General features: G+C 44.0%; 1 protein-coding gene across 1 annotated transcript in view; it reads right to left on the minus strand.

Annotated features, from left to right (window-relative positions):
* Positions 1-14,558, minus strand: part of poln (polymerase (DNA directed) nu) — an 81,606-nt gene that overhangs the window by 10,978 nt on the left and 56,070 nt on the right. Inside the window, exons 17-19 of the mRNA XM_036956511.1 lie at positions 14,127-14,238; positions 11,246-11,328; positions 3,197-3,328 (exon numbers count right to left, since the gene is read on the minus strand). Of these exons, the coding sequence (XP_036812406.1) occupies positions 3,197-3,328; positions 11,246-11,328; positions 14,127-14,238 (327 nt within the window). The remainder of the gene's footprint in view (positions 1-3,196; positions 3,329-11,245; positions 11,329-14,126; positions 14,239-14,558) is intronic.

The following is a 14,558-nucleotide window of genomic DNA, read 5'->3' on the forward strand; positions in this document are numbered from 1 at the left end:
GCAGTTTTGAATAATTTTTACGTGCTACGTGCTTCAGCAATCAGTGGTCCCGTTGTGTGAGCTTGTGTGGCCTACCACTTCGCGGCTGAGCCGTTGCTTCTCCTAGACATTTTCACTTCACAATAACAGCCCTTACAGTTGACAGGGGCAGCTCTAGCAGGGCAAACATTTGACAAACTGACTTGTTGGAAAGGTGGCATCCTATGACGGTGCCACGCTGAAAGTCACTGAGCTCTTTAGTTAGGCTATTCTACTGCCAATGTTTGTCTATGGAGATTGCATGGCTGTGTGCTCGATTTTATACACCGGCAGTAGTGTAACGTACTTAAGTAAAAATACTTTAAAGTACTACTTAAGTAGTTTTCTGGGGTATCTGTACTTTACTATTTATCTTTTTGCCAACTTTTACTCTTACTTCATTACATTCCTAAAGAAAAGAATGTACTTTTTATTCTATACATTTTCCTTGACACCCAAAAGTACTCGTTACATTTTGACAGGAAAATGGTCCAATTGACACACTTAACAAGAGAACATACCTGATCATCCCTACTGCCTCTGATTTGGTGGACTCACTAAACACAAATTCTTCGTTTGTAAATTATGTCTGAGAGTTGGAGTGTGCCACTGGCTATCTTTCAATTTTTTATTTAAATTTTTTTAATTGATCATTATTATTATTTTTTTTACAAATGTTTTATTGTGACGTCTGGTTTGCTTAATATAACACATTTTTAAAATGGTGTCTACTTTTACTTTTGATACTTAAGTACATTTTAGCAATTCCATTTACTTCTGATACTTTTCTTAGTATCAGATATTTTAAATCAAATACTTTTAGATTTTTACTCAAGTAGTGGATACTGGGTGACTTTCACTTTTACTTGAGTCATTTTCTATTAAGGTATCTTTACTTTTACTCAAGTATGACAACTGACTACCTTTTCCACCACTGGTCAGCAGCAACGGGTGTGGCTGAAATAGCCGAATCCACTAATTTGAAGGGGTGTCCACATACTTTGTATATACAACAACAACAAAAACTATAGAAAGCACAGTTTACCAATAGTGACAAGTAAAGTAACAACAGGGTGTTAAATCTAATAACATAGGCAGTATGACAGCTTATGGCCGATCTAGTGTCACTCATCAAAATAAAAATGGACCTGTTTCACAAGCCCACATAGAAAACAGTGAAGAAAGATCTAAGATTTTTTATTTGAATTAAGACTTACTATTTCAGCTGACGACAAGGAGAATGTACATATCAGGCAAATAGAACACTAGAAGGCACTGTAGTAGGCTCCATGTGTTGGGCCTTACATATCAAACGCTGCACTGCAGATAGGCTAAGTGTCCATCTCGTTGCTCCGGTCAGGCCGGGGGAGCAGTTTCCTTCAAGTTCTAGATAAAGTTTGCGGCGGTCGGGTCGTTGAACTTGTGAAGAGCTCTGCTCCGTAGCATGATCCTCAGCTCGCCTGGGAAGAAGAGGCCAAACTTTACTCCCGGACAGGTGTGCAGAAGCCGCTTTGCGTTGTCAAACGCTGCTCGTTTCTTGGCCGCGGAGGCAGTGAAGTCTGTGAAGATGGACAGTCTCTTGATGTGTGTGTGTAGGTTTACTATCTATTACACATCAGTGTTTGTGAACTGAAGATGCATCTGTAAATCCCCTTTTCACTGTGTCCTCTTGATGACTTGTCCTATTTTCTCTCCCTCTCTTTTAATTTCCCCTGTTGGTACTGGATATATAAAGCTCCCCGCCACCTCCTCCTCTTCCCTTCATCATGTCTTTAGAAGTATAGGTATGACACTTGTCCTTTGGGGACCTCCCTGATAGTGTGTGATGGCTAAGGAAGTATATGGAAAATAAGGAGGATGCCAGTGCGAAATGGGGCCAGAGCTAATTTCAACATCAGAGTATAAATCAACAATTCTGCTTTGATGAGAGGCATGCACTGCTAGATAGCACTATATTCAGTTAGAGAAAATGGCTACACACACACACACACACACACACACACACACACACACACGTGTCTCTTGGGCCTAGCTAGAGCAGATTGCAAGCTGAGATGTTTATTGATCAACTGAAATCTCTGTTAGGCTGTGAGAGAGATAGAGGGAGAAAGAGAGAGTTAGGGAGAACGAAGCGAGAGAAAGAGAGAGTGAGAGGAGGGAAAAAGAGAGAAATAGAAGGAGAAAAATAAAGAGAGAGAGAGACAGCAAGAGAGAAAGAGGTTAGGGAGAGAATAGTGTGTTTGTGAGAGAGAGAGAGACAGCGACAGAGAAAGAGGTTAGGGAGAGAGATAGTGTGTTTGTGTGAGAGAGAGAGCTCCAGCCCTGACAGGTGAGGCTGATAAATCCCAGGAGTGGCGCCACAGCGATGACTGAAATTAAAACGGTCCGTTCCGGGCGACATTACACGGGTCCCCAGTGAGCATGCTCAGTTACAGCATTTTTGTGGCTATCTGTGTGGCGTCTCACGAGCATTCCGTTGCGCTCGGCTCATTTAGAGATGAAGAGGGTGTAGTAACGGTGATTGGTTGCCACGGGTGACAGAGTGCGTGTCGGGGTCGATGGCTGTTATGCCACTGTGACAGAGACCCTCTCTGCTATACTCTTTCTAGAAGTTTAAACTTGAACTGCATATTTTAACTGACTACGATAAGAATTTTTATCAGAATATTTTCTCAAAATGTTCCAACTGTAAAAAGTATCAATATATAAGATATCAGGATAACACAGAACATGGTGTTTAGGGGGCAGGTCAATCTCAATGAACACAAGACGCAAGAAAAGCTAAGTATTCCTGAATCATTCTTGAGAAATCTTAGTCACACCAACCAACGTCTTTCCTCCATATCAGAGTTTTAAGCTGTAAAAGGTGTTTTCAGCGTTCAAAGACGTCGATTGGCCTTATTGCCTGAACTAAATGTTTTCAGTGTGATTGAGAGTGCAGAGACCAGGGAGTGTGTGTGTGTGTGTTGACTCTAGGCCGCAGTGCTACAGTCTCAGGTGTACTGTGTAGACATATCGGCAAGGATATATCGAGTGTCCTAGTTGAACCATTACACCACCAACCTCTTTCCTCCCCGTCCACAGGCAGTTTGTCTCAGTCCTGCCAATACAAGCACATATTTTTCCTCGCCCACCAATGCACACAAAGTGGATCCCTCCCTCCCACAAACACGCGTACCTCGTTTGTGGCACTGCTGGATGGTGGTGTGTATGAAGGTCTGGACCTCTCTGTAGGTGTGGAGGAAGCTGTCCTGGAAGTGGCTGGCCTGTTCAGCACTAACACCCAGGATGCCCGACAGACGCTCCCTACCTGGGGGAGACAGACAACCATAACATATATTGCCCACATTCAATGCCAGTTTTATCCATTCCCCTCTATTTATTTGGAGCCCCATTAGCTTTTGCAGAGGCAGCAGCTATTCTTCCTGGGTCCACAAAAAACATGACAAGTAACAAAACACTGGTACACTGACAGACAAGGACACTCACCCAAATGTGATATACAAACAATACAACAAACAAAAAATAATGTGTATGTGTAATCAAGGACTGATTTCGACCTGGGACACAAGGTGAGTGCAATTAATTATCAGGTAGAACAGAAAACAAACAGTACTCTGGACCTCCAAGGTCCAAATTTGAATACCCCTGCCATATACCATAGCATAGTGATACAAAGTGATACAGCATTTGTACCACAATATGTACCGTACCAGTCAAAAGTTTGGACACACCGAGTCATTCAAGGGTTTCTTATTTTTTACTATTTTCTACATTGTAGAAAAATAGTTAAGACATCAAAACTATGAAATAACACATATGGAATCATGTAGTAACCAAAGAAGTGTGAAACAAATCCAAATATATTTTAGATTATAGATTCTTCAAAGTTGCCACCCTTTGCCTTGATGACAGCTTTGCACACTCTTGGCCTTTTCTCAACCAGCTTCACCTGGAATACTTTTCCAACAGTCTTGAAGGAGTTCCTACATATGCTGAGCACTTGTTGGCTGCTTTTCCTTCACTCTGTGGTCCAAATCATCCCAAACCATCTCAATTGGGTTGTGGTTAGGTGATTGTGGAGGCCAGGTCATCTGCTGCAGTGCTCCATCACTCTCCTTCTTGGTCAAAAATAGCCCTTACACAGCCTGGAAGTGTGTTTGGTCCAAAATAGCCCTTACACAGCCTGGAGGTATGTTGGGTCATTGTCCTCTTGAAAAACAAATGATAGTCCCACTAAGCTCAAACCAGATGGGATGGCTTATCGCTGCAGAATGCTGTGGTAGCCATGCTGGTTAAGTGTGCCTTGAATTCTAAATAAATCTTTGACAGTGTCACCAGCAAAGCACGTCCCACACCATCACACCTCCTCCTCCATGCTTCACGGTGGGAACAACACATGTGGAGATCATCCGTTCACCTATTCTGCGTCTCACAAAGACACGATGGTTGGTACCAAAAATGTCAAATTTGGACTCAAAGGACAGATTTCCAACGGTCTAATGTCCATTGCTCGTGTTTCTTGGTCCAAGCAAGTCTCTTATTCTTATTGGTGTCCTTTAGTAGTGGTTTCTTTACAGCCAACCATGAAGGCTTATTCACGATGTCTCCTGTGAACAGTTGATGTTGAGATGTGTCTGTTACTTGAACTCCGTGAAGCATTTATTTGGGCTGCAATTTCTGAGGCTAGTAACTCTAATGAACTTATCCTCTGCAGCAGAAGTAACTCTGGGTCTTCCTTTCCTGTGGCGGTCATCATGAGAGCCAGTTTCATCAAAGCGCTTGATGGTTGAAGAAACTTTCTAAGTTCTTGAAATTTTCCGGATTGACTGACCTTCATGTCTTAAAGTAATGATCGTTTCTCTTTGCTTATTTGAGTTGTTCTTGCCATAATATGAACTTGGTATTTTACCAAATAGGGCTATCTTCTCTATACCACCCCTACTATGTCAAAACACAACTGACTGGTTCAAACGCTTTAAGAAGGAAAGACATTCCACAAATTAACTTTTAACAAGGCACACCTGTTAATTGAAATGCATTCCAGGTGACTACCTCACGAAGCTGGTTGAGAGAATGTCAAGAGTCTGCAAAGCTGTCAGCAAGGCAAGGGGTGGCTACTTTGAAGAATCTAAAATAGATTTGGATTTGTTTAACACTTTTTTGCTTACTACATGATTCCATATGTGTTATTTCATAGTTTTGATGTCTTCAGCCACCCCTCATAGACTCCAGCCACCCCTCATAGACTGTTCTCTCTACTACCGCATGGCAAGCGGTACCGGAGTGCCAAGTCTAGGACAAAAAGGCTTCTCAACAGTTTTTACCCCCAAGCCATAAGACTCCTGAACAGGTAATCAAATGGCTACCCGGACTATTTGCATTGTGTGCCCACACCAACCCCTCTTTTTACGCTGCTGCTACCCCCTTTTATCATATATGCATAGTCACTTTAACTATACATTCATGTACATACTACCTCAATTGGGCCGACCAAACAGTGCTCCCGCTGTCACGTCCTGACCATAGAAAGCTATTATTTTCTATGGTAGAGTGGGTCAGGGCGTGACTAGGGGTTTAGTCTAGTTTATTATTTCTATGTGGGGTTCTAGGTTTAATTTTCTATGTTGGGGTTTGTGTATGATTCCCAATTAGAGGCAGCTGGTAATCGTCATCTCTAATTGGGGATCATATTTAAGTTGCATTTTTCCACCTGTGGGTTATGGGATATTGTTTGAACGTATGTGTTTTGAGTTAGTGCACATAGCATATCTGTAGTCACGGTTCGTTGTTAGTTTATTGTTTATTTGTTTTTGTCGTACTTCTTTAAAAAATGTTTTACCCCTTTTTCTCCCCAATTTCGTGGTATCCAATTGTTGTAGTAGCTACTATCTTGTCTCATCGCTACAACTCCCGTACGGGCTCGGGAGGGACGAAGGTTGAAAGTCGTGCGTCCTCCGATACACAACCCAACCAAGCCGCACTGCTTCTTAACACAGCGCACATCCAACCCGGAAGCCAGCCGCACCACCTTGGTTAGCGCACACTGCGCCCAGCCCGCCACAGGAGTCGCTGGTGCGCGATGAGACCAATCCCTCCCTAACCCGGGCGAAGCTAGGCCAATTGTGCGTCGCCCCACGGACCTCCCGGTCGCGGCCGGTTACGACAGAGCCTGGGCGCGAACCCAGGGACTCTGATGGCACAGCTGGCGCTGCAGTACAGCGCCCTTAACCACTGCGCCACCCGGGAGGCCCCTTGCTTAGTTCCACTTTCATTAAAATATGTGGAACTCAACATACGCAGCGTAATGGTCCGACCATTATTACGAACATCGTGACACCCGCATATTGGCTAACCGGGCTATCTACATTGTGTCCCGCCACCCACTACCCGCCAACCCCTCTTTTACGCTACTGCTACTCTCTGTTCATCATATATGCATAGTCACTTTAACCATATCTACATGTACATACTACCTCAATCAGCCTGACTAACCGGTGTCTGTATGTAGCCTCGCTACTTTTATAGCCTTGTTAATGTATATAGCCTGTCTTTTTACTGTTGTTTTATTTCTTTACTTACCTATTGGTCACCTAATACCTTTTTTGCACTATTGTAAAGTAAACATTTCACTGTAAGGTTGTATTCGGTGCACGTGACAAATACTCTTTGATTTGATTTGAATGAGTAGGTGTGTCCAAACTCTTGACTGGTACTGTAAATATATAGAAAAAGTTATATCAGGAAATCATCTACGATGTGAGTGCAGAGATCACTATCGGCCATTCCACCCTAGCTCTGGCCCAAAGGAGATTCGAGTCGAGAGAGTCGTGGCTCTGTGTGCTCAGTATGTGAGCCTGTGCGTGTATGTGTGTTCATAGGGTCAGAATGTTTGTGTATATTTGTGTTCACAGACTGCGTGTGTGTCCGTGTTCTGCAGCACTGTGTTTGTGTGTTCACAGTGTGTTTATTCGCAGCGTGTGTGCGTTCCCGTGGCACTGTGTGTGTGTGTCTGTGTTCTGTGGGTTAACGCGCGGCTGGTGATGCATAATGTTCTGCCAGACAGAGGGAGCGCCAGGGATGGTGCAGCAGGAGGGGGCAGTTGGCCCAGCGGAGACAAGCGCTAAGCCCCAAATCTGTGCCAGTCTGGGGCCCCTGCCTGGGTGGACGTGCCCCCCGTGCCCTCTACACACACACACACCCAGGGAAACACAGGGAGAGTGTGAGAACATGCAGGGATAGTGTGAGTGTGTTTTGGGGGGAGGGCGGATCTATGTCACACAGAGAGATGGAGTTGGTCTGTTTGTGAAAATCATATACTTCTGTGTGAGTGTCAGTATGTATCAGTGCAGTTTGGATGTGTGTGTGTGTGTGTGTGTGTGTGTGTGTGTGCACGCTAAAGAGTGTGTGAGCGTGTACAGGCGAGTATGAGATAGAGGTAATTGACACAGTGCTGATTTTCTCAAAAACAAATGAAATCACAAAAAAGGTTTCTGGACCATCCTATAAGATGCCAGTTACATCAAAAATAGAGATTTGGCTGTAAAAAATAAAATGTCTCCATTTCAAAAGGCTTCTGAATTTTGTAATTTCCATTCTGACATTTCTGACTTGATCATTCACATTTCCTGTTGCTTCAGGATTACTTTCCTGCTGTAGCAAACTGGCTCAAATTAAGATCCTACATCTGTAATATGGTAGCTCAATGACTTACCACTATGATAACATTGTACCACCAGTAGGAGTGGGAACACCAATGATACATTTTAGGTAAATTGAGGCCACAAATGCTCAAATCTAATGTTATTTCCCTTCAGCAGCATACCACTCTGCATCCCATTGCTGGCTTGCTTCTGAACCTAAGCAGGGTTGCTGCCTGGATGGGAGGACATATGCTGCTGGAAGCAGTGTTGGAGGGCCAGTAGGTGGAACTCCCTCTGCCCTAGGGCAGTGAAGGGGAAATTGCCCTTTGGGTGCCGTCTTTCGGATGGGACGTTAAAACAGGTATCCTGACTTATCGTAAGAGTAGGGGTGTTAACCGATATCGTGGCTAAATTCCCAACCTGGCCCCATTGCATCATGGCCACCTAATCATCCCCCTCATTCCAAATTGGCATATATCACTTCTCACCTCTACACCTGATAGCTGAAGTGTGGCCGCCTCATCCACACATTGGTGGGGGATGAGGTGAGTTTGCCCCTACTATGTGAAGCGCTTTGAGTACCTCAGTTGGTAGAAATGAAATCCAATGAATTTAAAATGAGCAACACTGATTTAAACACACCATATGATCAGGCTAGAAATGACATACTAAAGGGGTGTGATTAGCTAATCATTTTTGACCCTTCACCTGATAACAGTTTACCACTGGAGATGTGTGTGTGTGAGTGAGGAGAAGGTCTATTGTAGGGAGTGAGCGAAGGCAACCGGTTGCCACAGGGCAGGTAAGGAGTGCAAGAAGGCAGTAGTGTGTGTGTGTGTGAGGAAGTCTACAATGGAGTGTGTGTGTGAGGCACCACATACCAGCTGAATGAGGTCAGTCCTGTGTGACCCTCCAGCCTCGTTACTGCTCACGCACATCTCTCTCTCTCTCTCTCTCTCTCCTCCACATCAATCTCTCTCTCTCCTCCACATCAATCTCTCTCTCTCCTCCACATCTCTCTCTCTCCTCCACATCAATCTCTCTCTCTCCTCCACATCTCTCTATCTCTCTCCTCCACATCAATCTCTCTCTCTCCTTCTCCTCCACATCTCTCTCTCTCTCCTCCACATCTCTCTCTCTCTCTCTCCTTCTCCTCCACATCTCTCTCCTCCACATCAATCTCTCTCCTCCACATCTCTCTATCTCTCTCCTCCACATCTCTCTCTCTCTCTCCTCCACATCAATCTCTCTCTCTCCTCCACATCTCTCTCTCTCCTTCTCCTCCATATCTCACTCCTCCACATCAATCTCTCTCTCTCCTCCACATCTCTCTAGCTCTCTCCTCCACATCAATCTCTCTCTCTCCTCCACATCCATCTCTCTCCTCTTTCTTTCTTTCTTTCTCTCTCCCACCTCTTTTCCAATTCCGTCTCTTTTTCTCGCCTCTCTTTCTTCCTCTCTCGTTCCCCCTGTCCCTCCCCCAGAGTGCAACAGTCAACACTTGGCCTCTTTCTCTTCTGACCCATTTGTGTGTGCGTCTGTCTCCATGGCCAATACCTCCCCTCCCCCCTCCTCTTCTCCCTCTGCCTGATTATTGTCTCCGGGAGAAAGCTTCCTTTTAGTATTCCGTAACCAAGGAGACGAGCCACTAGGAAGGCCTAGGCTGTCTACGCTGAAAACGAACGCTCTCCCTCACTCCACTAACCCCCTCTCCTTTCCTCCCTGTGTTTTTCTCCTCCTTTCTCAGCTTCTCTTATCCTCATTGACAACAGATACACAATGTATCACGTCTTATGCTATTAAAAACATTCAAATCAGCCGTGAGGCTTCCTTCCCTCTCTACCATGCGCACGCACGCACGCACACACACACACACACACACACACACAGTCATAATGAAACATGTCATTGAAAGACCAAAGAATACTCCATCATCAAGTCCCTTTGTCACTGAACGCACTCATCTGTGAAAAGACAAACACCCATACATGTCAGAGCTGTAACTGTGTGCGTGAGTCTGAGTGGTGGTTTCCGGGCAATGATACTGCACTCGTCTGATCTCTGAACTGCGGACGGGAGAGGCTTGTCGACTCACGCCAGCCAGCCAGTCACACACACACACTACCATTGACAGACCACTGCCAGCCATCACAACCTCTCAACGTCTCCCAATCCTCTACTACTGCCTGCCTGACAGCACAGCCTGAAGGCACCCTTACTACTACGCACGCATGTGTGTGTGTGTGTGTGGACATGTTTAACTATACTCACAAGAATAGTACATTTACAAACATTTTACCAACAGGGGACATTTTATTAGTCACACAAGGGGAAATGTGATTTCTCAGGGGTTTAGGGTTAAGGTTAAAATTAGTGTTAGAATTAGGTTTAGGGTTGGGGTTAGGGGCTAGGGTTAGGTTTAAGGTTAAGTTAAGGTTTACAGGTAAAGGTTGGGGACAATTAGATTTTTGAATGGGACTGAATCGTGTGTCCCCACAAGGTTAGTTGTACAAGGCTGTGTGTGTGTGTGCCTCTTGATGAGTGTGAGCCAACAGTGAGGTCCAGATACAGCAGCAGAGTGTGTGACTCAGTCTCACACAAACAACAACACTCATATAACAGGCTGTTAATCAACAGGCTAGAAATACATAACAGACTATGCAAAGTGACCCAGATACAGAATAGTCTTACACACACAGACACACACACATTACACTTTCACGATGCACATTCCCTCCACGTTAGAAATCTATGGTCACGGGGCCAGTGTTTTGAAATAGTTTCCATTGGCTACAGCAGGGAAATGTGTTGCGTGTGCGAGTGTGTGAGTATTAAAACGGGCCACAAATGAAGAAGGCATACTTAGGCCACACGGGCCCTTTCTACATTCCTGCTCCCTCTCTGTTTTTTCCTCTCCCATTCGATCTCTTTCCTCCTCTCTCTCTCAAATTCAAATTCAAGCTGCTTTATTGGCATGAAAAACAGTGTGTCAATACTGCCAAAGCAACAATGTTTGCAATATACATTGTAATACAATTATAAACAATAAAGAATTACATAAAATGGTAGTAAATAATAATACAAAACTGAATACAAAAATAACAACAATATAGTAGAAATGTAATAAATATAAAAAGCTAAACATGGAAAATGAAACTATAACTAACTTATAACTAAATAACTGTCATCTTCACCATTACATCAGTACTACAACTACCATCATCATTACTACTACTACCAACACAACAATATCATTACCATCACCCTACTACCCACGCCACTACTCTCTCTCTCTGTTTCTTCCTCTCCCACTCGCTCTCTTCCTCTCCCACTCGCTCTCTCTTTCTTCCTCTCCCACTCTCTCCGTCTTTCTTCCTTTCCCACTCTCTCTCTCTCTCATTCTTCCTCTCCCACTTGCTCTCTCTTTCTTCCTCTCCCACTCGCTCTCTCTTTCTTCCTCTCCCACTCTCCCTCTTTCTTCCTTTCCCACTCTCTCTCTTCCTCTCCCACTCTCTCCTTCCCTGGTTAAGGGTGACTGAAGTGATGTGGCTAACTAACTGAGTCATGTGGGTAGTTCTTCTCACCTGCTCCATACACCACAGAGTAGACGATACGCTTGGCATGCTCTCTATCCTCTGAACTCACTTCTCCTTCACTCACACCCTTCCTAGAGAGACAGAGAGAGAAGGAAGAGAGAGAGTAGGGGAAGAGAGAGGGGGTGGGGAGAAAGAGAGAGACGTTATGTAAGGAAGTCCTACTGGAGTGCAACTCCTCTGTCTGCAAAGTGAGAGTCCCAAAGGGCCTGACAAGGGACTGCAACATCACGTCACAGAACATACTCACACACAGATGCACAGAGACATGCACACACACATGGGCCCATACATACACTCTCTCTCTCTGTTATTCCCTCTCTCTCTCTGGTTTATCTTTCTCTTTATGTCCTCTCGCCCTCTTTGTTTTCTCTCTCTCTCTATCTGTTCTCTCCATCTCTACCTGTTATTTCTCTCTCCTAGTTTCATTGCCTGTAGCCCCAGGGACAGACTTTCAAACCGTTTTATCTGTAGTACCTCCGGCCCGCTCACTCTCTTTCACGCACGCACGCGCGCGCACACACAGAGCTGTCAAATGGTGGAGTCAGATGGTTGGGCCTAAAGACAAATTAAAAGTGCTCAGCACCACCTGGTGGACAGAGTATTTATCTATTCTAGACAGCATTCTAACAGTGTTCTATCAGTTCTAATAGTGTTCAAACAGTGTTCAAACAGTGTTCAAACAGTGTTCAAACAGTAGTCTAACACTATTCTAACAGTGTTCAAACAGTAGTCTAACACTATTCTAACAGTGTTCAAACAGTGTTCTAACAGTATTCTAACAGTGTTCTAACAGTGTTCAAACAGTATTCTAACAGTGTTCAAACAGCGTTCTAACAGTTCTAACAGTGTTATTAACACTTTTAACAGTGTTCTAACAGTTCTAATAGTGTTCAAACAGTGTTCAATCATCGTTCTAACAGTGTTCTAACAGTGTTCTAACAGTGTTCTAACAGTATACTAACAGCATTCTAGCAGTGTTCTAACAGTGTTCTAACAGTGTTCTAACAGTATACTAACAGCGTTCAAACAGTGTTCAAACAGCGTTCTAACAGCGTTCTAACAGTGTTCAAACAGTGTTCAAACAGTGTACTAACAGCGTTCTAACAGTTCTAACAGTGTTCTAACAGTATACTAACAGCATTATAACAGCGTTCTAACAGCATTCTAGCAGCGTTCTAACAGTTCTAACAGTGTTCTAACAGTATACTAACAGCATTATAACAGCGTTCTAACAGTGTTCAAACAGTGTTCAAACAGTGTACTAACAGCGTTCTAGCAGCGTTCTAACAGTTCTAACAGTGTTCTAACAGTATACTAACAGCATTATAACAGCGTTCTAACAGCATTCTAGCAGCGTTCTAACAGTTCTAACAGCGTTCTAACAACGTTCTAACAGTGTTCTAACTAGAGGTCGACCGATTAATCGGAATGGCCGATTAATTGGGGCCGATTTCAAGTTTTCATAACAATCAGAAATCTGTATTTTTGGACACCGATTTGGACACCGATTTGGCCGATTAAAAAATATATATATAAATATATATTTTTTACACCTTTATTTAACTAGGCAAGTTCTAACAGTGTTCTAACAGTATTCTAACAATTCTAACAGCGTTCTAGCAGTGTTCTAACAGTATACTAACAGTTCTAACAGTGTTCTAACAGTATTCTAACAGTTCTAACAATATACTAACAGTTCTAACAGTGTTCTAACAGTTCTAACAGCGTTCCAACAGATCTAACAGCGTTCCAACAGATCTAACAGTTCTAACAGTATACTAACAGTTCTAACAGCGTTCTAGCAGTGTTCTAACAGTATACTAACAGCGTTCTAACAGTTCTAACAGCGTTCTAGCAGTGTTCTAACAGTATACTAACAGTTCTAACAGCGTTCTAACAGTTCTAACAGCGTTCTAGCAGTGTTCTAACAGTATACTAACAGTTCTAACAGTTCTAACAGCGTTCCAACAGATCTAACAGTTCTATCAGTGTACCAACAGTTCTATCAGTGTACCAACAGTTCTATAAGTGGGTTAACAGTTCTATCAGTGTACCAACAGTTCTATCAGTGTACCAACAGTTCTATCAGTGTACCAACAGTTCTATCAGTGTACCAACAGTTCTATAAGTGGGTTAACAGTTCTATCAGTGTACCAACAGATCTAACAGTGTACCAACAGTTCTATCAGTGTACCAACAGTTCTATCAGTGTACCAACAGTTCTATCAGTGGGTTAACAGTGTTTTGACAGAGGGTTCTAACAGTTCTAATGGTCTCCCTTGTTTTTCTCACCACAGGGTCCCTTTTTAACATGCACGCACACATTTCAAAAAGTGTAATCACTGCGGCGATCGGCCTGGGGGTGCCCTGACAGAGAGGAAGGAGCTTCATACGCCGGTTGCTGCTGTAGTCATGGCAACAAGGCTGCAAGCGTTTGAAGTGATGCTGCGGTTTGGGCAGACTGATGGGCTGTGTGTGTGTGTGTGAGAGAGTGTGAACGTGGGAATACGGTATGAGGCTCTGTGGATGAGTGTGTGTGTATGTCTGGGTTGATAGGCTCATCCCAAACGGCTGAGTGGTGTGTGAACTGAGCATGCCCAAAGCAGTCCTGTTGAGTACAACTAAAAGACAGACAGAGAGGAGGAAACTAGCTAGTGTAGCAGGGAGGAAATCAGAGGTCATAGAACTATGAAATGAGAGGCAAAACTGTGTGAGATGCGTGGATATCATATTAGTGTGTGTGTGAGATACTACAAACTGCGAGACTGTGTGTGTGTGTGTCAGAGTTTGAGAGACTGTGTTTGTCTGTGGTACCCCCCACTGCGAGACTGTTTGTGTGTGTGTGTGTGTGTGTGTGTGTGAGACCCACCACTGTGAGGCCAGCATGGTGAAGACGTCGGCCTGTGGGTTGTTGAAGATCCTCTGCAGCTCAGGATCTGACGAGAGGTGAGCCAGCAGACGCAGTTCCACCTGGCAGAAATCTGACACACACACACACACCACCATCATTCTCCTCCACACTACTGTTCATTTTCACTACCATCATCGCTCAACATTTGTATATTAACTGACAATGTAATCAGCTGATAATGAACCAGGTAGTCAGCGGTAATGTCATTTAACAGAAAGGCAAAGAGAGATAAGAGAATAGAGGGAGAGGTTGTAAACAACACGTGTGTTGAGAGCGAGAGAGAGAGAGGGATGGGAGAGGTGGAGAGAGAGAAAATAATGGGGAGGAGGTAGATACACAAAGAGAGGGAGAGCGAGAGAGAGAGGAAAAAAGAGAGGAGGGGAACAGATG

This window comes from Oncorhynchus mykiss, chromosome 21 (assembly GCF_013265735.2).
Source record: "Oncorhynchus mykiss isolate Arlee chromosome 21, USDA_OmykA_1.1, whole genome shotgun sequence".
In the NCBI taxonomy this organism is placed as follows: Eukaryota; Metazoa; Chordata; class Actinopteri; order Salmoniformes; family Salmonidae; genus Oncorhynchus; species Oncorhynchus mykiss.